We start from the raw sequence: 26,628 nt of genomic DNA on the forward strand, positions 1-26,628 counted from the left end.
GGGTGTGAGCGCGCTGGGTGTGAACGTACTGGTGTGAGCATGCTGGGTGTGAGCGAGCTGGGTGTGAACGTACTGGTGTGAGCATGCTGGGTATGAGCACGCTGTGTGTGAGCGCGCTGTGTGTGAGCGCGCTGTGTGTGAGCGCGCTGTGTGTGAGCGCGCTGTGTGTGAGCGCGCTGGTGTGAGCGCGCTGGTGTGAGCGCGCTGGGTGTGAGCGCGCTGTGTGTGAGCGTGCTGGGTGTGAGCACGCTGTGTGTGAGCACGCTGTGTGTGAGCGTGCTGGGTGTGAGCGCGCTGGGTGTGAGCGCGCTGGGTGTGAGCGCGCTGGGTGTGAGCGCGCTGGTGTGAGCAGCGCTTTGGTGTGAGCGCGCTGGGTGTGACTGCTGGGTGTGAGCATGCTGGGTGCGTACGTGCTGGGTGCGAGCTCGCTGGGTGTGAACGTGCTGGTGTGAGCGTGCTGGATGTGAGCGTGCTGGGTGTGAGCGTTCTGCGTCTGAGCGTGCTGGGTGTGAGCGTGCTGGGTGTGAGCGTGCTGGGTGTGAGCGTGCTGGGTGTGAGCGTGCTGAGCATGCTCGGTGTGAGCGTGCTGGATGTGAGCGTGCTGGGTGTGAGCACGCTGTGTGTGAGCGCGCTGTGTGTGAGCGCGCTGTGTGTGAGCGCGCTGTGTGTGAGCGCGCTGTGTGTGAGCGCGCTGGTGTGACGCGTGGGTGTGATGCCGCTGGGTGTGAGCGCGCTGGGTGTGAGCGCGCTGGGTGTGAGCGCGCTGGGTGAGCACGCTGGATGTGAGCACGCTGGGTGTGAGCGCACTGGGTGTGAGCACACCGGTGTGAGCGTGCAGGGTGTGAGCGTGCTGGATGTGAGCTCGCTGGCTACGAGCGTGCTGGGTGTGAGCGTGCTGGGTGTGAGCTCGCTGTGTGTGAGCTCACTGTGTGTGAGCTCGCTGGCTTTGAGCGTGCTGGGTGTGAGTGCGCTGGGTGTGAGCGCGCTGGTTGTGAGCGTGCTGGTGTGAGCGTGCTGGGTGTGAGCGTGCTGGGTGTGAGCGTGCTGGGTGTGAGCGCGCTGGCTATGAGCGTGCTGGGTGAGCGTGCTGGGTGTGAGCGTGCTGGGTGTGAGCTCGCTGGGTGTGAGCTCGCTGGGTGTGAGCGTGCTGGGTGTGAGCGTGCTGGGTGTGAGCGTGCTGGGTGTGAGCGTGCTGGTGTGAGCGCGCTGGGTGTGAGCGCGCTGGGTGTGAGCGCGCTGGATGTGAGCGCGCTGGCTGTGAGCGCGCTGGCTGTGAGCGCGCTGGCTGTGAGCGCGCTGGGTGTGAGCGCTCTTGTGGACATGCTGGGTGTGTGTGTGCTGGGTGTGAGCATGCTGGGTGCGTACGTGCTGGGTGTGAGCGTGCTGGGTGTTGCTGTGCTGGGTGTGACCGTGCTGGGTGTGACCGTGCTAGGTGTGAGCGTGCTGGTTGTGAGCGTGCTGAGCATACTGGGTGTGTGCATGCTGGCTCTGAGCATACTGGGTGTGAGCGTGCTGGGTGTGAGCGGGTTGGGTGTGAGCGGGCTGGGTGAGCGGGCTGGGTGTGAGCGGGCTGGGTGTGAGCGCGTTGGGTGTGAGCGGGCTGGGTGTGAGCGGTCTGGGTGTGAGCGGTCTGGGTGTGAGCGGTCTGGGTGTGAGCGGGCTGGGTGTGAGCGGGCTGGGTGTGTGCGCGCTGGGTGTGTGCGCGCTGGGTGTGAGCACGCTGGGTGTGAGAGGGCTGGGTGTGAGCGGGCTGGGTGTGAGCGTGCTGGTTGTGAGCGCGCTGGTTGTGAGCGTGCTGAGCATACTGGGTGTGTGCATGCTGGCTCTGAGCATACTGGGTGTGAGCGTGCTGGGTGTGAGCGTGCTGGGTGTGAGCGTGCTGGGTGTGAGTGGGCTGGGTGTGAGCGCGCTGGTGTGAGCGCGCTGGGTGTGAGCGCGCTGGTGTGAGCGCGCTGGGTGTGAGCGCGCTGGGTGTGAGCGGGCCTGGGTGTGAGCGGGCTGGGTGTGAGCATGCTGGTGTGAGCGGGCTGGGTGTGAGCGGGCTGGGTGTGAGCGGGCTGGGTGTGAGCGTGCTGGGTGTGAGCGTGCTGGGTGTGAGCGGGCTGGGTGTGAGCGGGCTGGGTGTCAGCGGGCTGGGTGTCAGCGGGCTGGGTGTGAGCATGCTGGGTGTGAGCGGGCTGGGTGTGAGCGGGCTGGGTGTGAGCGGGCTGGGTGTGAGCACGCTGGGTGTGAGCATGCTGAGTGTCAGCGGGCTGGGTGTGAGCGGGCTGGGTGTGAGCATGCTGAGTGTGAGCGGGCTGGGTGTGAGCGGGCTGGGTGTGAGTGTGCTGGGTGTGAGCGGGCTGGGTGTGAGCGGGCTGGGTGTGAGCATGCTGAGTGTGAGCGGGCTGGGGTGAGCGGGCTGGGTGTGAGCGCGCTGGGTGTGAGCGGGCTGCGTGTGAGCGGGCTGGGTGTGAGCGTGCTGGGTGTGAGAGGGCTGGGTGTGAGCGGGCTGGGTGTGAGCATGCTGAGTGTGAGCGGGCTGGGTGTGAGCGTGCTGGGTGTGAGCGCGCTGGGTGTGAGCGGGCTGCGTGTGAGCGGGCTGAGTGTGAGCGTGCTGGGTGTGAGCGGGCTGGGTGTGAGCGCGCTGGGTGTGAGCGCGCTGGTGTGAGCGCGCTGGGTGTGAGCGCGCTGGGTGTGAGCACGCTGGGTGTGAGCGCGCCGGGTGTGAGCGCGCCGGGTGTGAGCGCGCCGGGTGTGAGCGGGCCGGGTGTGAGCGGGCCGGGTGTGAGCGGGCCGGGTGTGAGCGGGCCGGGTGTGAGCGGGCCGGGTGTGAGCGGGCCGGGTGTGAGCGGGCTGGGTGTGAGCATGCTGGGTGTGAGCGCGCTGGGTGTGAGCGGGCTGGGTGTGAGCGGGCTGGGTGTGAGCGGGCTGTCAGCAGACAGACAGGAACAGGACTTTGGCATAAACTGAGAAGCAGCAGAACTCACTCTCCTGCCGTGTATATTGACCCACTGGCAGTGCCGACACAGGCCCACCACCTTCAGAGGGTGGATCACCCGTAATCGAGCAATTTGATGGGGGAGAGGGTGAGGGGAGGGCTATAGAGGAGAGGAATGGAGGGGGTGAGCTGATGGACAAAGCCTCGTCCTATGAGAAGCAGACCCTTGTCGCAATCTGCGGCTCCTCCTCGGGTTTGTCCTCCAGCCTTGCCTGGTCTGCCTCCTCCTCCTCCTCCTCCGTGGAGGTTGCATGCCCCTCCTCCTCCAGCATATCGCTCCACTACTGTGCCAGAGTATGGAGGGCACATCAGACCGCCTCGGTCTCCGGCCTCCGCACTGGTGTCGTCAGTCAGGATCTCAGCGGTCACTCAGATGGCAAATTGATTCTCACCACGCGTGGATCTCGATTGTGGCCATTCCCGCTATCTAACTGGTGTGCTCAGATCTGTCCAGGCTGCAACACGATGCTTAAATCGTGTACAGTATCTTTTTTTGTAGTGGCAGGAAAGGGGCGGATGCCAATTATGATTTCCCTTTCCTGGAATTTCAATATGGCTGCCGGCTGAGCCTTTAATAGAAGAATAGAACAGTACAGCACAGAACAGGCCCTTCGGCCCTCGATGTTGTGCCGAGCAATGATCACCCTACTTAAACCCACGTAACCCGTATACCCGTAACCCAACAATCCCCCCCATTAACCTTACACTACGGGCAATTTATCATGGCCAATCCACCTAACCCGCACATCTTTGGACTGTGGGAGGAAACCGGAGCACCCAGAGGAAACCCACGCACACACGGGGAGGACGTGCAGACTCCACACAGACAGTGACCCAGCCGGGAATCGAACCTGGGACCCTGGAGCTGTGAAGCATTGATGCTAACCACCAGGCCACCGTGAGGCCCCTTTAACCACCCACCAGTTCAAATTAGCCCTACTGCTGGGGTCGGTGGTCACTAGTCAGAAGATCATACGTTCAAACCTCACTCTAGGGATGTGAGAAGCACTTGAGTTAATGCTGCACTGTCAGAGGGAGCATCATTCGTGTCAGTCAAGTGTATTGTGGCTGTGGTAAAGATGCACACAGACATCTAGGGCGTGATTCTCCGCAAATGCGGCAAATTGTAAAGACTGCCGTGAAACTGGCCGTGTTTCACGGCAGCCTCCGCGCCCCCTCCCGGGACCAGATTCTCCCCCCTGGGCGGGGCTAGCAGCGGGGCCCCGTGAAGCACGGCTTCGTGGCCTTGGCGACCGTCGCTACGTCCGCGCACCAATGTCACGCCGGCTGACGTGCACGATGACGTCACCCGCGCATGCGCGGGACCGTCATCTCCCTCGACCGCCCCGTGGATTGATCCTGCGGGGCAGCGGAGAGAGAAAGAGTGCGTGCGTTACGGACGCACTGCTCGCGATCGGTGGGCACCATGGTACGGCCATGCCAATCGGGGCCCTGGATGCCCAGAACGGGCATGTTGCGGCCGTTTTTACGACGGCAGCAAGCAGGTGTGTTTGCTGCCGTAGAAACTGCCGTAAAGGCCTGGGAACTCGGCCCACCGGCCTGGGGAGAATCGCTGTTCGCCGTAAAAAACGGCGAGCAGCGATTCGTGTCGTGGGGCGTCCGTGGGGGGGTGGGGGGGAGAATAGCGGGAGGGCGTGAAAAATGTTGGGGACGCCCTCCCGCTATTTTCCGACCCGTCGTGGGCAGTGGAGAATCGCGCCCCTAGTTCTTTACTGGTAAAAAGTTTGTTGGCAAAATGAACACGTGGAATGATAAAGAAATTATGATACAAACGGTAACGATAAGTGAATTCGCCTGGAGCTACTTCTAATGCGACTGTCCTCTAGTACGACTTACTACCAACTGTCCGAACCCTGGAGTCACATGGTGGATAACTGTCGCCACCTGCAGGTCAATGGTCGTAATGGTTATAGTATACCCCCTGCCTCTGGTAATGTGAATGTTTGACAAATATAACTGTGCCCGACCAGACATGATGTGGATAACAATTTCAAACATGTCACATACACAAATATAACTGCTGTACAAAACATGATATGCATATCAATTTCAAATGTGCCCCTGTACACAGTTCATTACATGTTCAGTATTTCAGGTTAATGGCATCTTCATGTTGGTCTCCTGAACCTTGACCGAATACGTTTCATTTTTTGATAGACCGGTTTTCTGCCTAGTCTTTTGGGTCACCAACACTTTCAGCTTTTTGGAATGATGTTTCCTACTCCGTGTGTGTCCTTGTGTATTGGCCTTATTGCTGATGCTCGTGTCTTCACAGTCGCTGCTGCTACCCGCCGACAGACTGTGCCCTCGACTTTTCTCTATCACTTCCTCCTTTGTTGAAGAATCAGCTCTTTCCTTCTCCCTTTTCTTCTTAGCTTTAGTGGCATCATCCGTGAATTTGGTGCAGTCCGCACTCACATCTGCCTGTGCGCCTGGCGCATCTTTCTTGCTGCTGGTCTCGGCCAAGGGATTAGCTGTTTCTGGATCCCTTGCTGTAATAACTGCTTCTGGATCTCCTGCTGTAGTAGCTGTTTCTGGTTCTTCTGCTATAATGGCTGTTACTGGAGCCTTTGCTGGATCGAGGAGTTTTGGTTGATTTATGGTGCTTGCGCTCAGTCATCAACTGGTGAGGCATCAAATGTCAGCATACTTTGGACGTTTTCGAAGTTGCAGGCAAGTTTGCAACTTCAGGAATGATCTGTAAACCCTCGCATTCCGGTATCTTGGCTCGATCAATGTCCTCAACATTCGGCGTTGCTTCTTCACTTTGTGTCTTAGTCTCAATTAGTGGCTCATCCTCACCTTACATGCTTCGTCTATTGTTGGAGAACTGCACAAAGATGTATCCATCTATTCTTGCTGCACGTTTTTTGATGAACTGGCCTTGGGCACTTGGGAATCCATTGCAGGAACCATTCGGGGGCCATAGGATACATCATACTTCTCTGGAGCCAATTTCTCCAAAATGGGGATTATTTCTTCAGTTACCAATTGGCTGTTTGCAGTTGATTTGCTCTCAGCTAATTTGTCTGCTGTTGCAATCTCACTTTCAACCTCTGCACACTCCATCTTAAGAGCTTTCACACTCATCGTTCCCCTGCATAGATTGGGTGCTCCTTGTTCTCACCTCTTCACTAATGTCAGATAAACTAAATAAACTTTCATGGGCTTCTTCTTCTGGCTCATCATCCGCTTCTTCACTTTCCTCACCATAATCACCATCATCGTAATCATCATCGGCTGCAATAGCTTCTCGTGCAAAGTATAACACTGCTCGTGAAATTATGTGTCTTGCCGCAGAACCTTCATCCAGTTCCCTATCCTCTGGAACTGCAGTAGGACTAGATAGAGTCATTTGGTACAGTTGTCATCGCTGTTCTACCAGTGCGCTGACACTTATGCTTCTGCTACATATTAATGGTCTTCATAATTATTTTTTCCCTTTCTTCCAGTCGATCTGGCATCCTGTGCATCCTATAATTTCTGGTCCATCAAAGAAGAAAAAGTCTACTCATCAGGCTGGGACTCCACCTTGTACGTTTTTGTCACAGCTTCATTTGTGAAATGCTCATTTGGCTCAAACTTAAACTCCAGAGTAAAACACACTGGCTGTCCAGGATCTGAAAATTTCACCTTTTAGTCTTGTAAATGCTTTAAGATAGGCTCATCATGCTGCTGTATCATGTCACTGAGCAAATCTGCATTTTTGAAGGCTGTCAACCAGAATTCTGGAATTCCTTGTGGCTCCTCCTTTTCTTCATCTCGTTGCCATTTGCATTCATCTTCTGTCACAGTGCTGTCTGGAATGTACATCCGCTCAACGAGCTCAAGTGCTTCACATGCTTCAGCTCCGATGATAGACTCACATTCCACATCCACAATGGAAAATGGTACGATGTGACTTCTGTTGTGTACCCATGCTTCGAGCTCACATGCTCCCAATGTTGTAATCACAATCCCGTTTTAGCCTATCAGTAATCTTGTTTAATTGACCTTTTGGTTTAACTCACAGCCCATTCAAATCTGACAAACTGATAAGGTTGGCCCTCGCTCCTGTGTCGAGCTTGCATTTGATCAATGTGCTATTCAGCATCAATGGAATTGTTTATCTGTCTTCCGTGGTATCAGCATCACCATCACAATTTTCGCAACTGTTAAGTAAGACTTCTTCAATTTGCATGTTCGGACTCTTCGTGTCCTCAGCCAAAATCAGATCAACTAAAAACAAGTCTTTAATGCACATCTCATCAATCATGTTGACTGATCCTGTTTGATCCATGTTGGACGTCAAAAACATTGTCTCGCAAAGTGTTCTGCCACACTTGGAACAAACCTTCCCAAATGCTGGACATTGTCGTGGCAAATGTCGATTGCTGCATCGCTGGCATAATATGGTGGACCCGGTCGGTCGCTTAAAATAGCCGCCGGCACTGAGACCACATTTCTTATTCAACTGCGTCACAATGTTTCTGCCGCTGGCGTCTTCTTCCACATTGGCTCCAAAATGTTTCAGATTGAGAATCTGCTGTGCAGCTAGCTCGCAGACACGACAAATCTTGATTGTATTTTCTAGTTGAAGCTCGTCTTCCCTTAAGAGCCTCTCGCGTCCCTTGTCATTTGGTATCCTGATCACTGTCTGATTGCGGATCATCGATGACTTTAAAGCACTAAAATTGCACAACTGCGCCTTCAATGGCAAGTTGGTTGGAAAACTATCGAATGATTTGTCAGTCTTCTGAGTACACGGGCAAAAGATATAATGTTCAAACATGTCGATCAAAATATTGTATTACTTCGTCGAAGCTCTTGCTTTCTGCTTTGCTGTTGAACATGAAGGTGTTATAAATTATGATCACTTGAGGGCCTGCTACCGTGAGCAGCAATGCAATAGGCCTCTCACTAGGCTGTGACTGCAGGCCAAGGGCTGTAACAAAGAACTTGAATTGCTGCTTAAAAGCATGCCAATTCTCATCTACATTGCTGGTGACTTGAAGCTGGTGAGGTGCCTTCAGACATTCCATCTCTAACTTCACAGTATTTCCGTGCATTGAGTTCCAGTTGCCCATAGATTACCAGGTGGGTGGAGGAATTTTCTTTTTCCTTTCTCTGGTCTGTTACGTCCCATCATTTTCATAGTAATCTTCAATTGTTCATCACACCTGGTACCATGTTATGTTCTGTGTTGTGTCCGTGGTAAAGATGGACCCAGAACATCTAGTTGTTTACTAGTAAGATAGTCTATTGACAAAATGAAAACGTGGAAAGATAACTAAAGAAACTATGATACAAACGGTAACTATAAGTGAATTCTCCTGGATCTAGTTCTAAACAACCGTCCTTTAGTATGACTTACTACCAACTACCTGATCTCTGGAGTCACATGGACGATCTCTGTCCCACCTGCTGATCGGAGGTCGTATATAAGAACATAAGAACTAGGAGCAGGAGTAGGCCATCTGGCCCTTCGAGCCTGCTCGCCCATTCAATGAGATCATGGCTGATCTTTTGTGGACTCAGCTCCACTTTCCGGCCCGAACACCATGACCCTTTATTCCTTTATTCTTCAAAAAACTATCTATCTTTATCTTGAAAACATTTACTGAAGGAACCTCAACTGCTTCACTGGGCAGGGAATTCCATAGATTCACAACCCTTTGGGTGAAGAAGTTCCTCCTGAACTTAGTCCTAAATCTACTTCCCCTTATTTTGAGGCTATGCCCCCTAGTTCTGCTTTCACCCGCCAGTGGAAACAACCTCCCTGCATCTATCCTATCTATTCCCTTCATAATTTTATATGTTTCTATAAGATCCCCCACATCCTTCTATATTGCAACGAGGACAATCCCAATCTACTTAGCCTCTCCTCGTAATCGAACCCCCTCAACTCTGGGATTAACCTCGTGAATCTCCTCTGCACACCATCCAGCGCCAGTACGTCCTTTCTCAAGTAAGGAGACCAAAACTGAACACAATACTCCAGGTGTGGCCTCACTAACACCTTATCCAATTGCAGCATAACCTCCCTCGTCTTAAACTCCATCCCTCTAGCAATGAAGGACAAAATTCCATTTGCCTTCTTAATCACCTGTTGCACTTGTAAACCAACCTTCTGTGACTCATGCACTAGCACACCCAAGTCTCTCTGAACAGCGGCATGCTTTAATATTTTATTATTTAAATAATAATCCTGTTTGTTGTTATTCCTGCCAAAATGGATAACCTCACATTTGTCAACATTGTATTCTATCTGCCAGACCGTAGCCCATTCACTTAACCTATCCAAATCCCTCTGCAGACTTTCAGTATCTTCTGCACTTTTTGCTTTACCACTCATCTTAATGTCGTCTGCAAACTTGGACACATTGCACCTGGTCCCCAACTCCAAATCATCTATGTAAATTGTGAACAATTGTGGGCCCAACACGGATCCCTGAGAGACACCACTAGCTACTGATTGCCAACCAGAGAAACACCCATTAATCCCCACTCTTTGCTTTCTATTAATTAACCAATCCTCTATCCATGCTACTACTTTACCCTTAATGCCATGCATCTTTATCTGACGCAGCAACCTTATTCTGTGACACCTTGTCAAAAGCTTTCTGGAAATCCAGATATACCACATCCATTGGCTCCCCGTTCTCTACTGCACTGGTAATGTCCTCAAAAAATTCCACTAAATTAGTTAGACACGATCTGCCCTTTATGAACCCATGCTGCGTCTGCCCAATGGGACAATTTCTATCCAGATGCCTCGCTATTTCTTCCTTGATGATAGATTCCAGCATCTTCCCTACTACCGAAGTTAAGCTCACTGGCCTATAATTACCCGCTCTCTGCCTTTTTTAAACAGTGGTGTCACATTTGCTAATTTCTAATCCGCCTTGGACCACCCCAGAGTCTAGTGAATTTTGGTAAATTATCGCGAGTGCATTTGCAATTTCCCTAGCCATCTCTTCTAGCACTCTGGGATGCATTCCATCAGGGCCAGGAGACTTGTCTACCTGTAGCCCTGTAGCTTACCCATCACTACCTCCTTAGTGATAACAATCGTCTCAAGGTCCTCACCTGTCATAGCCTCATTTCTACCAGTCGCTGGCATGTTATTTGTGTCTTCCACTGTGAAGACCGACCCAAAAAAACCTGTTCAGTTCCTCAGCCATTTTCACATCTCCCGTAATTACGTCTCCCTTCTGAATCTCTAAAGGACCAATATTTACCTTAGCCACTCTTTTTTGTTTTATATATTTGTAGAAACTTTTACTGCCTGCATAGTAATGCATATCTAACTATATTCATTACTATGCATATCATCACAAAGTGGATGTAAAGACTGCATTGATGACAGTGGAGCACTCCCCAAGTACTACCTTGGAGCGTCACACTGGATTTCTGTGATCAGACTCTGGAGTGAGACTTGAACGTAAAATCTCAGAGGCAACCAAATGAGCCACAGCTGACCCCGATAAAGATGCTGTATAAATGCAAGTCTTTCTTTCTATAGTTTTGTTTCTACATGCTTTCATCTCCTTTCATAAAGAGGTTGTTCAGACCCTTTCGTGGAGAGTCTTAGAAACAGGCTTGTTGTGTAGGCTGGAACAATTGGTGACTTGTTTCCTATTTGTTTGACCTGGTAAAGGTCTTACTGCAGCTCAGCTGGTGTTTAGAGGCTCTTGTGCCATTATTTTAACAATAACAACATGTGTGTGTGAGGCTGTTTGTACAGTAATCAAAACCACTGGAATCTTTTCAGAGCAAACACTCCAAAACCAGCAGTCCAGCTCTGCAATTGAGATTTCAAATTTCTCCATGGCCCCAACCCTCCCTATCTCTGTCGCCTCCTGCAGCCCTACAACCCTTCCAAGATAACTGTGCTCCTCTAATTCTGGATCCCTGGGAATTTCTCCACGAATGCCACATCTAGGCCCCAGGCTCTGGAATTCCATCCCTAAAACCTCCCCTCTTCTCCCACTTTCCTGCTGTAAGATACTCCGAGACCAAACTATCGGTCAACATGTTTCCTTGTCTGACTCAGTGTCATATTTTGTTTTATAATGTTTCTATCAAGCGCATTGTTTTAGATACTATGTCAAAACACTTTACTGCTGAGATGACTCAGATAACGGATAAATAAAATATTTATCATATCGCAGTGCTGACTGAGACAATGGTGTATTTATTTGTTGCATCGAAACATACATGGAAAATAGAAACAGCAGGAGGCCATTTGGCCCTTCCAGTCTGTTCCGCCGTTCATTATGATCGTGCCTTCCCAGTTTTGCTACCAGATAACCTCACATTCATCCACATTATACTCCATCTCCCATGCATGTGCCCACTCACTCAGCCTGTCCCAAGCTCGCTGAAGCATCTCTGCATCCTCCTCACAGCTCACCCTCCCACCCAACTCTATCATCTGCACATTTGTAAATAATACATTTAGTTCCCTCATCTAAATCATTAATATATAGGGAGGGGGGGGCGTGGTAGTCCAGTGGTTAGCACAGTCGTTTCACAGCTCCAGGGGCCCAGGTTCGATTCCCGGCTTGGGTCACAGTCTGTGTGGAGTCTGCACGTTCTCCGTGTGTGCGTGGGTTTCCTCTGAGTGCTCTGGTTTCCTCCCACAGTCCAAAGATGTGCAGGTTAGATGGATTGGCCGTGCTACATTGCTCTTGGTGTCCAAAAAAAAAGGTTAGGTGGAGTTACTGAATTACGAGGCTAGGGTGGAGTTGTGGGCTTAGGTAGGGTGCTCTTTCCAAGGGCTGGTGCAAAATCAATGGGCTGAATGGCCTCCTTGTGCACTGTAAATTCTATGATATAATGTGACCAGTTGGAGTCCAGGTACAGATTCCTATGGTACCCCAATAGTTACTGTCTGCCAATCAAAAAAAGACCCATTTATTGCAACTCTTTGCTTCCTGTCTGTTAACCAGCTTTCTATCCATCTCGAGACACTACCTGCAAACCCATTTTACATAGTAATCTGCCATATGAGAGCTTGTCAAAGGCCTTCCGAAATTCTAAATAAGCCACATTCGCCGGTTTGCCCTGGTCAATTCTGCTGGTTACATCTTCAAAGAGTTCTAGTAGATTTGTAAAGAATGATTTCCCTTTCATAAATCTATGTTGACTTTGTCTGATTACACCACTGCTTTCAAAATTCTGTGCTATGAAATCCTTGATAATGGACTCTAGCTATTTCCCTATTACTGACATTAGGCTCACTGGTCTATAATTCCCTCTCTCTACCTCCCTTTTTAAACATTGGGGTTATATTAGCTATCCTACAATCTGTGGGAACCATTCCAGAGTCCAAAGAATTTTGGAAATTGACCGCCACTGGATCTACTATTTCTAGGGCCACTTCCTTAAGTACTTATTTATCTGCTTTCCATCCCATTCATTTCCCCAAACCATTTCTTTACTAATGCTAATTTCCATCAGCTCCTCACTGAAACTTCTGTTTTTCAGAAGTTCCGGTACATTATTCATGTCTTCCTTTCTGAAGACAGAAGCAAAGGGCAAATTTAGTTCCTCAGCCATTTCTTTGTTCCCTGTTATGAATTCCATGTTTCTGATGATATGGGGCCTACATTAGTTTTTATCAATCTTTTTCTCTTTACATACCTCTCGAACCTTTCCTAGTCAGTTTTTATGTTCCCTGCTAATTTACTTTCATATTGTATTTTCCCCTTCTTAATCAATCCCTTGGTATGCCTTTGCTGAATTTTGAACTGTTCCCAATCCTCAGGTCTATTGCTTTTTCTTGCTAATTTGTATCCCCCTTCTTTGAATCTAATACTAACGCTAATTTCTCTTGTAAGACATGGTTCGGCCACAGTTCCCTTTTTACTCATGCTTCAAATAGGCCTGTCCACCTTCCTGCCTTTCAGTAATGTTTTCCAGTCAATCATAGCCAACCCAAGCCTCAAACCATCATAGTTCGATTCTGGCCCGTGATTTTGCCGCCTATCACTTTTCCTATTCTCCCTGCTGTTGTTTTCTCTTGTCCTTGATTTTCCCTGCTCTGAATCCTTACATAGGCACCCATTCCCCTGTCATATTAGTTCCCCAACCACTCTAGCAAGTACCCCCCCCCCCCCCCCCCTCCCCACAACCTTCAAGGGCACCAGTCCTAAAGCCCCAAGAATCTGAAACCCTCCCCCTTGCAGCATCCTTTTCAGCCAAGTATTCATCCAAAACATCCTGCTGTTTCTACTCTAGCACGTGGTACTGGGGTAGTAATTCTGAGATAACTACCTTTTGAGGTGCTCCTTTTCAACTTGCTTCCTAGCTCCCTATATTCTGCTTTCAGGACTTCATCCCTTTTTTTATCTATGATTTGTACCAATGTGCACCTCAGTAACTGGATGTTCACCCTCCTCCTTCAGAATGTCATGTAACCGCTCTGAGATATCCTTGATCCAAGTACCAGGGAGGCAACACACCATCCTGGAGTATGCTCCTCCCCTGCGCAGCTGAGCCAACCGTGGTGCTATGAATTTGGCTGCTGCTGTTATCCCCTGAGGGGTCATTTCCGTCAACAGTATCCAGAAATGGTATATCTGTTTTGCAGGGGAATAGCCACAGCAGATCCCTGCACTGCCTGCCTAGCTCTCTTGCTCTGCCTGGTAATCACCCAGCTGTCCTGTGACGTTGCACTTGGATTTCTCAGACTTAGCGTGCTGTCTGAACAGTGGCCGCAGGCCCAGTGCTCTCCGCTGCCCAAAATTGAGTGAGGAACCTGATCCTCATGCTCCCTTTATCCTCCGCTCCCAGAAAAGTGTCCCTCGCAGATCTGGTGCTCTCCGCTGCCCGAAGGTGAGTGAGACCCCCCAAGCCTTGTGCTCCCTTTGTCCTTCACTCCAGGAAGAGTGTCTCTCGCAGGCCCGCTGCCCTCCGCTCCCAGGCTCTCCGCTCCCGAAGGTCATACCTTACATTCCAGCATCTTAAGTTGCCGGACTCGGTGGGTTTGGATTCCTTCTGGTGTCGGATTCCAGCTGGAGGGGGCTTCAGGTCAGCTCTCCAAACTTGCCATAACTGTAGCGGATTTTCATGAGTCAAAAATAATTGAAGATGCATGACGGGGCACCTGCCACAGAGAGGGAGGTCACCATTGGCTGGATTCCAGATTCACCAGTGCAAAAGGAGGTGATTGGTCACTGAAAAGGGCAGAATCACCTCCAAAGGTGGGGTGACCTGCAGCCTGATAGGTGATCAAGGCCGAGTTAAGCAATTGGGGTAACGTTGGAGCGAGCTGGAGGCACAACACAATCTCCTTTGGGCGATGGATGGCTGTTATTGTGTATGTCTCAGCCTATTACCACCTTCTGCCCTGTGGTCCCAGGAAGTAGTGATAACTGGAGAGTATATCATAGAACATAGAACATACATTGAAGAAAGAGGCCATTTGGCCCATCGAGTCGGCACCGACCCACTTAAGCCTTCACTTCCACCCTATCCCCGTAACCCAATAACCCCTCCTAACCTTTTTTGGTCACTGAGGGCAATTTAGCATGGCCAAACCACCTAACCTGCACGTCTTTGGACTGTGGGAGGAAACAGGAGCACCCGGAGGAAACCCACGCAGACACGGGGAGAACATGCAGACTCTGCAGACAGTGACCCAGCGGGGAATCGAACCTGGGACCCTGGCGCTGTGAAGCCACAGTGCTATCCATTTGTGCTACCGTGATGCATGTCAGCTGGAGACCCTCGATGTTATTTGCATAGGGGAAGGAGTGACCAGGTGTGGTCAAGAGGAAGAAATTTTACAGGGTGGGCATACGGCAGCTGAAGGACCTGTTTATAGAGGGGAGGTTTGCGAGCCTGGGAGGGCTGGAGGAGAAGTTTGAGCTCCCCCCGGGAAACATGTTCAGATATTTACAAGTGAAGGCATTTGCTAGGCGGCAGGTGGAGGGGTTTCCCCTGCTCCCCAGTAAGGGGGCAAGTGATAGGGTGCTCTCGGGGGTCTGGGTCGGAGGGGGGAAGATATCAGACATCTACAAGATAATGCAGGAGGCGGAAGCAGCATCGGGGGAGGAGCTGAAAGCCAAGTGGGAAGGGGAGCTGGGAGAGCAGATAGAAGACGGGACGTGGGCGGATGCACTGGAGAAGGTCAACTCTTCCTCCTCGTGTGCGAGACTGAGCCTCATTCAATTTAAGGTGCTGCATAGAGCTCACATGACGGGGACAAGGATGAGCCGGTTCTTTGGGGGTGAGGACAGGTGTGTCAGATGTCTGGGAAGCCCAGCGAACCATGTGCATATGTTCTGGGCATGTCCGGTGCTGGAAGGGTTCTGGAAGGGGGTGGCAAGGACGGTGTCGAAGGTGGTGGGGTCCAGGGTCAAACCAGGATGGGGGCTTGCGATCTTTGGGGTCGGGGTAGAACCGGGGGTACAGGAGGCTAGGGAGGCCGGAATACTGGCCTTTGCGTCCCTAGTGGCTCGACGAAGGATATTAATTCAATGGAAGGACGCGAGGCCTCCAAGCGTTGAAACTTGGATTAACGATATGGCTAGCTATATTCAGCTAGAAAGGATCAAATTTGCCCTGAGAGGGTCGGTACAGGGATTCGCCAGGCGGTGGCAACCTTTCCTTGACTTTTTAGATCAGAGATAGACGTTCGGGGTCGTGGCAGCAGCAACCCGGGGGGGGGGGGGGGGGGAGGGGGGGGAGGGAGGGAGGGGGGGGGGAGGGAGGGAGGGGGGGGGGGAGGGAGGGAGGGGGGGGGGAGGGAGGGAGGGAGGGGGGGGGGGGGGAGGGAGGGAGGGGGGGGGGAGGGAGGGAGGGGGGGGGGGAGGGAGGGAGGGGGGGGGGGGGAGGGAGGGAGGGGGGGGGGGAGGGAGGGAGGGGGGGGGGAGGGAGGGAGGGGGGGGGGGGGAGGGAGGGAGGGGGGGGGGAGGGAGGGAGGGGGGGGGGGAGGGAGGGAGGGGGGGGGCAGCAAGGGTCGTGGGGGGACACGCACGACTGTAACGCGGGCAAGCCTGCTCGCTGCTCATGTCTGAAACTGTAGGCTGCCTTGGTTGTTAAGGTCGCCTGGGGGGGGGGGGGGGGGGGGGAGGAGGACTGGTGCGCGCGAGAGGGCGGGCGAGGGAGGGACATTTGCCTAGAGGGATTGTGTTGTAAATAATTTAAAAATTAGTAGGGGTAAATGTCTGTATGGAAAAACTCTTTCAATAAAAATTATTTAAAAAAAAAAAAAAGAGGAAGAAATTTCAGGATAGGATGAGCGAGCCATGAGATAGGCCCATAAATTCAACATTCCGCTCCCCTCCTATCTCCCACCTTTTTGTACCTCTGGGATTTGGTTAAATTAGAATGGTGGTTTGCGGATGCCTCGTTTTTGGACCATGAGGTGCCAGCAGTAGTCATTGGATGGATTCTAGCTTAGATTAGGTGATCAGGAGGGTGATTGAATGGGGACCATTAACAATCTTAGGGCTGTTATGGTACCGAGAGGAGAACGGTTGCTCCTCCTTTTTATATAAAGGTATCTTTTTTGAGGGCAGCCTCCAATGGTCAGTTTGAAGGACTGCCAATTAGGCTATGTGTTGACCTGATGTTCTTGAGCACAGAAGGTCTGGTTTCAGGGCAGCTGAGAGTTTGGAAGGCATTGTAAAGCAGCTATTAAGATCCCTGTCCTGGAGCCTTTGCCAGTATGGGGAAGGTGGCACCACATATGGTGAGACACTTCCTCTGCGGAATATGTAAATGCCTGTTCTACGCCATCTTGGAAAACCGGTAAAGGCCAGTCTAGGCGAAAGATAGTTAAACCTGCTCCGATATTCCTCTGTAAAATGCATGCAGACTGATGCCATGCCAACAAATCATAGCCGAAACAGTGGAATCTGACTTCCTGCTTATGAATCCCACATGGCAATTTCTCAATCTTGCCCAGTTATCAATGGCCTGCAGTGGACAGAGGCAAGATGCTTCACCCAGTCTGGGTCAGGGGGCAATCAAGGAAGGAAGAAGGTGGCAACTAAGTGACATTAATTATTCTTACACACACCTTGGCAACCAGCTCAAAATGACAATACCAACGGCTAACATTTATATAACATAGCAAACATCACCAGTAGTAGGCGCTGTGGGGGACTGACCAAACACCAAGTCAGAACGATATGGGTTGTGGATTCATTTGAAGGAAAGGGCTTGGTGGAATTTTCCTGAAGATTTTTCCACACATGGAGGGATGGAGTCAGGCTGATGCACAAAAGAGCCGGATCGGAATACATAGCGGAATGAGATGAAGGGTTGGATTTGTAAATGTGGAAAAGAATTCTGGCCGTGTACAACGGCACAGACATGATGGGCCGAATGGCCTCCTTCTGCGGATAACAATTCTGTGATACTCATTGGAGTTTAGAAGAATGATGGGTGACATTGGGGGGGGGGGGGGGGGGGGGGTTGGGGGGGGGAGAGCCCAGAGTTATGTGGGGGGAGAGCCCAGAGTTATGTGGGGGGGAAGCGTGGGGAGTCCAGAGTTATGGGGAGGGGGTGTGGGGGATGGGGGTGTCGTGGGGGTTATCAGGAATGGAAGTGGAGTTAAGGCCACAAATCAGTTCAGCCATGAGCTTATTCAATGGCAGAGCAGGCTCGAGGGGACAAATGGCCTATATTTGTACGGCTCAATATCACGCCACGTCTTGTCAGTGGTTGACATCTTGGGCTGGATTCTCCAGGCCCCCAGCCGCGTGTTTCTGGGCGGTGCACCATTCGCTGGTGGCAGGTTCTCTACTACCGCCGCACATCAATGGGATTTCTCATTGAAGCCACCCCTCACCATTGGAAACCCACGGGTTGGGGGGGGGGGGGGGGGGGGGGATGCTGCTGGCAGGTAACAAGAATCCCAACGGCCAGAGAATCATCTCCTTTGCTTAGTTGGGGCCCATACACTCCCACCAAAATAATCAGCTCCCGTTCCTCCATTACGGAAATGGTTTTTGCCTCTGTGGCCACATGACGTTTTACACTTACCTTTGTGCCATTTTGCATCAACATTGCAATCTCCAAATCTGCAAAACTATTGCTGGGAATTTCCTCAGGTGCTCTAGCCGCCGGCCTCTGTAACTTCGGCAGAAACCCTGGTCAGTTGTGTGAATGTATATATTTTTTTTGTTGCTGATACCCTCTAAAGTTACGCAGGCCAATCAGGAGAACCCCGGAGAGCTTTTTTGGCATTTGTATCTGCCTGTTAAATAGTTTTCTACTCGAGGAACTTTTTTCCAATTACATCAAAATTGGCAGCTTTGCTGCTGGCCCTCCTAACAAAATGGCGTCTTTCGAGACTGTGGGTCCTCACACTTTCTTCCATAGGTACAAACTATAGAAAAAATGGGGGTGGAGACCTACAGTGTTTCCGTTATTCCAACCAGGTCCCAGAGATTTCCCTACTTTGAGTGTAATTGGATCTCAACTTTCAACGGTTGAAGAGCCAGCAGAGGGGAGGTGGGATTTCTGAACTCCCCCAGCTGTACACAAAGTGTGCAAAACGCTGTGGTCGAAGGGAGGGGCGGCAAACAGAAACCTTTGCATGTGGATAGGCCCCTGTGCAGAGTGTGGATGTGGTGAATGATGCCTTGTGTACTACCTCCCTACTGGCAACATCCAGAGTCCACAGTTCTGAGCTGCTTTTGTTTCTCGTCCAAAGAACCAAATCAGTGCCTGGAGTGTGCCCAGAATGGTCCAGGACTGGTCAATTATGGGTGCTCCTTCCCTCTCAGCACACCGAAGCTATGAGGAGGACAGAAAAGAATAGCCATGCTTATTTCAGTTGAAAAAGCATTAAATGAATTGTTTCTAGTTGCATATAAACACAAATTCTGTGGAATGATCTTTATAACGTATGGTGACGATAAATCTCATGGGCGGGATTCTCCGCCCCGCCACGCCCCATTTCTGCCCCGACCGGCCGGCAGGATTCTCCGCCCCGCCACGCCCCATTTCTGCCCCGACCAGGCGGCGGGATTCTCCGCCTCGCCACGCCACATTTCTGCCCCGACCGGCCGGCGGGATTCTCCGCCTCGCCACGCCACATTTCTGCCCCGACCGGCCGGCGGGATTCTCCGCCTCGCCACGCCACATTTCTGCCCCGACCGGCCAGCGGGATTCTCCGCCCCGCCGCGCCACATTTCTGCTCCGACCGGCCAGCGGGATTCTCCGCCCTGCCACACCCCATTTCTGCTCCGACCGGCCGGCGGGATTCTCCGCCCCGCCACGCCCCATTTCTGCCCCGACTGGCCGGTGGGATTCTCCGCCTCGCCACGCCACATTTCTGCCCCGACCGGCCGGCGGGATTCTCCGTTATGCCGGCCGGTCAATGGGGTTTCCCATTGTGGGGCAGCCCCACGCCGTTGGGAAACCCCCGGGTGCTGGCATAATGAAGAATCACACCGGCAATGATAGATCCTATGGCCGGAATTCTTCGGCCCCACGCCGGGCCACCCTGACCCTGGCTCGCTGATTCTCCGCCCCTGATTTTCAGGCACCCGCGGGATCGCTGCCGCGCTGTTCGGGGGCCGTTAAGAGCGCCCCCCCCCCCGCCGATTCTCCGGGCCTCGATGGGCCGAGAGCCCACTGTTCGGCCGAGTCCCGCCGGCGTGGGTTACATATGGTCCCACTCGGCAGGACCTCAGAGTTCTGTCTGCGGGGGCCGGCCTGGTTGGGGGGGGAGGCGGATCCGACTCGAGGGGGGGGGGGGGCCTCCACAGTGGCCTGGCCCGTGATTGAGGCCTACCGATCGGCGGCGGGGTAGTTGCATGGGGGCCTATATTCCGCCACACTGGGCCCCTGTAGGGCTCCGCCCTATTGCCCGGGGGCCGGCGCGGAGATGGGAACCCACACGTATGTGCAAACCTGCGCCGGCCGTGGCGTGCATACGTGGACTCATGCCGGCCGTGGCGCGCCAGCTTTCGCGCGCCGGAGCTGCGGACACCACTCCGCCGTCGTACTAGCCCCCTAGGAAGGGTGGATAGCTGCCAGGTGAGGCCTGTTGACACGGGAGTGGCTTGTACTACTTTTCACGCTGGCGTCTGAATTTGGCCGCAGGATTGGAGAATCCCGGCCAATATGTTTGTGTACATCATAGAGACTTACGGCAGAGAAGGAGACTGTTTGGCCTGTTCTGCTGCCTCTCAAACGAGCAGTGCTGTTTAGTTCCATAATCTCACGTTTTTGTCTGTGATCCTGTAAATTCCTCCTCCAGTATCTATCCAACTCCCCTTTTAAATTTTATCCGAGGAATGGCCTTCCACGACCTTTCTAGCATTCGGGCCCAGGCACAGTTGCCAATGGCTCAGCTATTAAGTAGAGAATGTAGAGCTGGAAGGGGCAACATCACAAGGCATTTCGAAACGAGAATTTTAAAATTGAGCTTTTGTAGAAATCCGGCCCACGAAGGTCAGTGGAAACTGGGATGATGGGTGATTGGAACCTGGTGCGAACTTGGTCACCTTAACTGGTCCGAGGAGAACTGTCGTAATTTTTCCAATCTCTCCTCATAACTGAAGTTCCTCATCCTTGGTAAATTCCCGTTAAACCTTTACATCCACCTTGAGGTGTGGTCCCCAGAATTGTCCACAGCAGGCCACCTGAGGCCTAACCGGTATAGAGGGAATGGATGATGAGGAATCCCATGGAATTCTCTTGTTCAGGGGGGAATGGGTGAATTCTGCTGAAATCCTCATCCATTCCTTTGTTATGATGACACTTGACTAATCTGATTTACCAGTCCTGGACCATTCTGGGCCCACTCCAGGCACAGGTTTGGTTCTCTGTACGAGAAACGAAAGCAGCTCAGAACTGTGGTCTCGAGCTGCGGCCAGTAGGGAGGGAGCACAGATGGCAACACCCATACTCCCACAGACTGTACATGGGCATATGCACAAGCAAAGGGCTCTGTTTGCCGCCCCTCCCTTTGACCACTGCACTTGGATAGTTAGACCATTCTAATATTCCAACCTCTCCCGGAATGGAAACATTTCTCCTCATCTCCCCCACCCCACTTTGGTCATTTTGCCAATGATCCTCTTGTTATTGACCCACACACCTGAGGGAATAGTTTTTCCTTTATCTACTCAATCCAAACCTCTCATTGCTTTGAAAACTTCCTACTCGGGTCACCCTAACTGTTCCAAGGGGAACAGTCCTAATTTTTCTAATCCCTCCTCATAACTGAAGTCTCTTATCCTTGCTAATGTCCTGATAAACTTTGTATGTTCCCTGAGGTGTGGTCTCCAGAATGTCCACTGTAATAACCCTCACGAGACCTATGGGGATGACCCGAATGATCTTCCCATGGGGCACGTGGAATAGGAGCTGCCCCGCTGATGGGCGGAGGTCCATCAGCTGAGGCTCTTAGAATCGCTCCTTAAAAGCCGGCTCGGATTGGGACTGCCATAATCAGCAGTCCTAGTCAGGACCTATGTGCTGGAGGCCACGTTGCAGCCTTCTCGTTTGGTTAGAAATAAACCACCATTTTGATTCAGCTTCTTTGGTCTCCTGAGCTTTTATAGCCACAATACTCCAATCGGGACCTGACCAGTGTGAAGGGGGTGGGTGATAAGGAATGTTCTTGTATAGAGTGGGTGGGTGAATTCTACTGAAATCCTCATCCATGCCTTTGTTTTCTCTACACTTGGCTATTCTGATGCTCTCCTGGTTGGCCTCCTAGCTTCCATCCTCCATAAACTTCAGCTCATCCAAACCTCTGCTGCCACTGCCCTAACTCTCACCACGTTCCCGTCACCCATCGTCCCAGGATTCACTGACCTGCAGTGGCTCGCATTGTTTTTACAAAATCTCAATCTTAAGATTCTCATTCATGTTTCTAAACACCTCTTTCTCAGCGCATTCCCTATGTTAATCGCTAAGCCAATGGTGGCTGTGCCTGGGCCCTAAGGTTTGGTATTCCCTCCCCAAGCCTTCCACCACCACCCCCTCCCCAGCACAGGCCTCAGTGTCCACTATGGCATTTGATCATGCTGCTGTGAAGTGCCTTTGGGGCTTGACACTACATGATAGACACTGCATGAATGCGGTCAAGTTTTTATTGAAGCTGCACTCTTTACCTTCCTCGAACAGCTGAACAGTAACCGTGTCATTGTTTCGTGCGGGATCATCACTTTGTGATTTTTTTTGAATATTTGTTTTGCCTGCTGGTTGTGTCGATAAAGCTTGTCTCTCACCAGCTGGGTGTGAAGTTTGAGAGGGTGAATAGTTTAAGTCCTGGGAAAGTACACAACAGCTGCTGCATTATGGGATGGCCAATCTGTAGTGGTTTTCTAATTTTAAGAGATGTGAATGTCTCAGCTGGCAGCTTCTGGGGAGCCTGGGACCCTTGGAGAACCCGCATGTAACACTGGCGTTGTTCGGCCATCACAAGATGAGTCTCACTGTTACTGTTGGTTTACTAACCTAGTTCGATGAACAAACAATTTACTTCTGGTGTTCTAATTTTGTCTGTTTCTTTTCCCCTTTCTTCTGGTGACTCACAGTCCCACGGGCTCTGGTAAATAGTCTGACTTGTCTTGCTTCGTGTAGACACCCAATACTCCCAACCGGGTGGAAATTTCCATGTGGCAGTGCAAAATGGGCAGTAATACCCCCCCCCCCCCCCCCCCCCTGTGGACTGCAATGGAACTGTATATCAGTCGGGGAACATGAAGGGGGAAGTGTGGCCCTGAATCAATACCGACCAAATTTTGTCCAGCATTTTTAAAAAAAGTTCCAATTAAGGGGCAATTTAGGGTGGCCAATCCACCTACCCTGCACATCTTTGGGTTCTGGGGGTGAGACCTATGCAGACACTGGGAGAATGTGCAAACTCCACACGGACAGTGATCCTGGACCACGATCGAACCTGAGTCCTCGGCGCTGTGAGGCAGTAGTGTTAACCACTGCGTCACCGTGCTCTCATCCTGCATTTTTCATCTCAATGTTTGTTCACTGGAGAGTTGCTAGATATCTATTATGTGCAAGAAGCCCAACCCCTCTTTCCCTTTTCTAGCCCAATAGGCACTAAGGCCAATTGTTATGCCTAGACCACCACCATCATCATAGCTGAGCAGCTGATCTCCCCTGATATTTATGGGCTGGATTTCCAATCTACGGTTAGGTCTCTGATGTCTGGAACATTACCAGATCCTGACCCTCTACTGTGTTGACATCTGGCAAGTGTGGTGTTCAATGGTTTAATTTTCCGTGTTTAATGATGTGAGTCTAGTAACTTATCTATGCTCACTGTGCCTGATTGGTTATGCCTGGGTGTGGTGTCAGCAAACTAAAGGAACACATAAGCTACTGGAAACCAAAGCTTGAATAAGGATGTTGCAGAAATGTTGTGACTGCAGAGACGTTTTAAAACACTTGTAAATAAATGTGTTGCACATTTGGATACTAGTGTCATGTCTGCATTCTTTTGAGATATGTGGAATATACAACAACGAGCGACGTGGGTTCAAAGAGATGGCCAGAGGGTGTACTCACTGACACATTAACGAGGGCCGGTCGGCTCCCGACGCAATAGGAGGATCTCCAGCACTGCGAGAGAACCGGCCCCATCATGAGATGGGCTCGGATGTATGCAGAAGACAGATAGTCTGTCAAGGTGCAGGCGACCTCTGAGCACACTGTGGGTGGCACAGTGTGTACCAAACCTGGAGATGCTGAGTCAGAGGGACCACTGTTTAACTCATTTATTTTCCTTAAATACAAACACACATGGACAATTTTGCAAACATCAAACTTTCATGCGCAATATAATCGGGCATATCCTTGTGATTGTCGCCCATCCACTTCTGTATAAATCACAATGAGCAGCACAAATACTGGAACAGGAATCTGTTCCTTTCTCTCGGGGACAAAGCTCCATATTATTTTGCTGTGGTCCCTTCCCACAATCTTAACTACCCATCTTCAGACCATTGAGGTGAAGTCAAACCTTGGAGCTTATTATTGACCTTTAGAAATAAGGGAGCGGACGGCATCAGTGAGTTGACCAATGTATTTCTGGCAAATACCAGTGCTCAGTGTCCCTTTCCGTTGAAGCCTCTACGTCTATAAAGGAAGCACATGCAGGCCTCGAGTGTATCCAATCAATGTTCAGATGTAATCGTGCATGAAAGGCAGTTTTGCACATAACTGTGCTCAATTGTTCATGAGGTCACGTCCAAGGACATCCAAGAGCTGCTGCTCTCTGTATTCGGGAACAGAAAATTAGGTCATAATCACCTCGATCAGGCTGCATGAATATTTATCTCCCTCCGATTAATTTACCCCCTCAGCTGGAGACTTAGAAAGGGGTTGTGAGGATGACTGGCCAGGGTTTAGTGAGTGTCGGTGTGAGGAAGCAAAGGAACAACATTTCCTGCTGCTGCCAACGACTCCGTCAACCACACGCCGCCCTTGCTCCCGCCCGTCCAAAAGCTGAGGGAGGGAGCTGAGGTACAGGAACGTGTACACATCACTGGCTACTCGCCCTGAACTCGCCTACTGCAATTTTCATCTTCTGCAACCACCCCCGGGACACAATCCTCCATCCTCCCCCCCAACAATTTAGCCAATACTTTCACATCCGTGTTCAATAGTGATATGGGTCTATACGACCCACATTCGACCGGATCCTTCCCTTTTACTGGGATTAGTGTGATTACTGTCTGCTTCATCGTCTCCTGCAACTCCCCCTTCTCCAGTGCTTCATTAAACACCTCCAACAGATGTGCTGCCAGATCCGCCGCAAATTCCTTATAAAATTCTGCCAGGTAGCCATCCCGCCCAGAGGCCTTCCCCGACTTCACACCCCTGATACTATCCAGCATCTCCCTCAGCCCCAGGGGCTCCTCCAACGCCTGCCTCTATGCTTCCTCCACCTGGGGAAATTCCAGCTCGTCCAGAAACCGCCCAATGTCCCCCTCCTCTCCTCCTGGGTCAGCCTCATAAAGTCTCTGGTAATACTCTCTAAATGCCTCATTTATCTTCCCTGGCTCTGACACCACATCCCCAGCCCCAGTCCGGATCTTCAATATTTCCCTGGACGCAGCCTGCCTCCGCAGCTGGTGCGCCAGCATGCGGCTCGCCTTCTCCCCATACTCGTATTGCACCCCACTTGCCCTATGCAGTTGCCCTACCGCCCTCCCCGTTGTCAGCCTGTCAAACTGCCCCTGCAACTTTTTACTCCTCGCCAATTCCTCCACAGTAGGCACCCTCGAATATTCCCTATCCACCTCCACTATCTCGCTCACTAGACGGTCATGTTCCGCCCTCCTTTCCTTATTCGCACGAACCGTAAATGAGATAATTTCTCCCCAGACCACTGCCTTCAGTGCTTCCCAAAAAATGCCCGCCGACACCTCCCCATTCTGACTGAACTCCACATAATCCCTAATCGCCAACCGCCCCTTATCACAAAAACCTCCATCAACCAACAACCCCGAGTCAAACCTCCACCCCGGCCTCTGCTCTGGTCCCGTACTGAACCGAATATCCAGCCAGTGGGGTGCATGGTCCGAGATAACTATGCCCGCGTACTCTGCCCCTTCACCCCAACTGTAACTTCAACCTGTCTGAATTCGGTGCATCACAACCATTGGAACAGAGGTAAACACAAGTGTGAGTCAAGCATTCTGAGTGCTCCATGTGGGTCTGAAACAGTTGCATTTGCGTGTTGGTGTTTAGTGCTCTACTAAGGTCGAATTAAGAGGAGAGTGTGGCAGAAATGTTTATGGGGCAAGTACTAAAATTCAGCAGGAATTGAATTAATCCTGCTGCTATAAGGAAAGCATGTATTGTTTGTGCCGACTTTATACGTGGTTGTGTACTGTGTCTAATTTGTCTGTCTTCTCTTTCAGATAATGAAGGAGAGATGATTAACAGCCAGGTGCCAAGGATGGTCCTCTTAATGCATCGATGGTACCTGCCGTCCACTGAACTCGCAGGAAAGCTTCTGTTGATATATCCTTTCCATCTTTTCTCAGCTGTGCTAGAGTGACAATTGTTTAGAAAATTCAATGCTTGGCACACTCTGCTTTGGTAACTCAGTCAGTCGCATCTGTGGACTGTCTCCACATCAGCCTTGAGATATGTGGCATTGAGATAGAGGATCAGCCATTATCATTTTAAATGGGGAAGCATGCTCAAAGGGCCAAATGGCCTATTCCTGCTCCGAGTTTCAATGTGAAGAGGACTTTCTCTGTGGGCTTCAGAATTCTGCTGCCAGGCTGAATTGTGGGTTGGAAGCTTGTACATTCCCCATGTTCACCTTTTGTGATCCCCCACACACACACCTTAACACACACACACACACACACACACAAACACACACACACCAGTCAGGCTCATCTCCCCCCCCCCCCCCCCCCCCCCCCCCCCCCCCCTTAGGCAGGCCTGCAGCTGCACCTCGGCAACAGGAGAGGGCCTCTAAGCCTGCCCAGAGTGCTGATCTCTCAGTCTGTCAGTGGGGATGTTGCCTCCAGTCAGCTAACTATCCCGCACTGCCTGCCAGGATCCTGGAGTTGGCAGAAAATCCCAGTCTGCCTCCTTTTACATGGCCTTAAGATGCTTTTAATAAACTGGATCAGGTAGTGCTGCTGCCCACTTCCTTCATCCTGCCTCGCTGAAAATGGCTC

At 51.4% G+C, this 26,628-nt stretch overlaps 1 protein-coding gene across 11 annotated transcripts in view; it reads left to right on the top strand.

The window, feature by feature from the left end:
* Positions 1-26,628, top strand: part of rasgrp3 (RAS guanyl releasing protein 3 (calcium and DAG-regulated)) — a 207,509-nt gene that overhangs the window by 111,406 nt on the left and 69,475 nt on the right. For all 11 annotated transcript variants that reach the window (XR_005462702.1, XM_038814932.1, XM_038814924.1 and 8 more), the window contains one exon: positions 25,852-25,954. Coding sequence is in view for 10 of the 11 variants with exons in the window: in XM_038814932.1 (XP_038670860.1) it covers positions 25,852-25,954 (103 nt within the window). In the remaining variant the exon portion in view is untranslated. The remainder of the gene's footprint in view (positions 1-25,851; positions 25,955-26,628) is intronic.

This window comes from Scyliorhinus canicula, chromosome 1, assembly GCF_902713615.1.
Source record: "Scyliorhinus canicula chromosome 1, sScyCan1.1, whole genome shotgun sequence".
In the NCBI taxonomy this organism is placed as follows: Eukaryota; Metazoa; Chordata; class Chondrichthyes; order Carcharhiniformes; family Scyliorhinidae; genus Scyliorhinus; species Scyliorhinus canicula.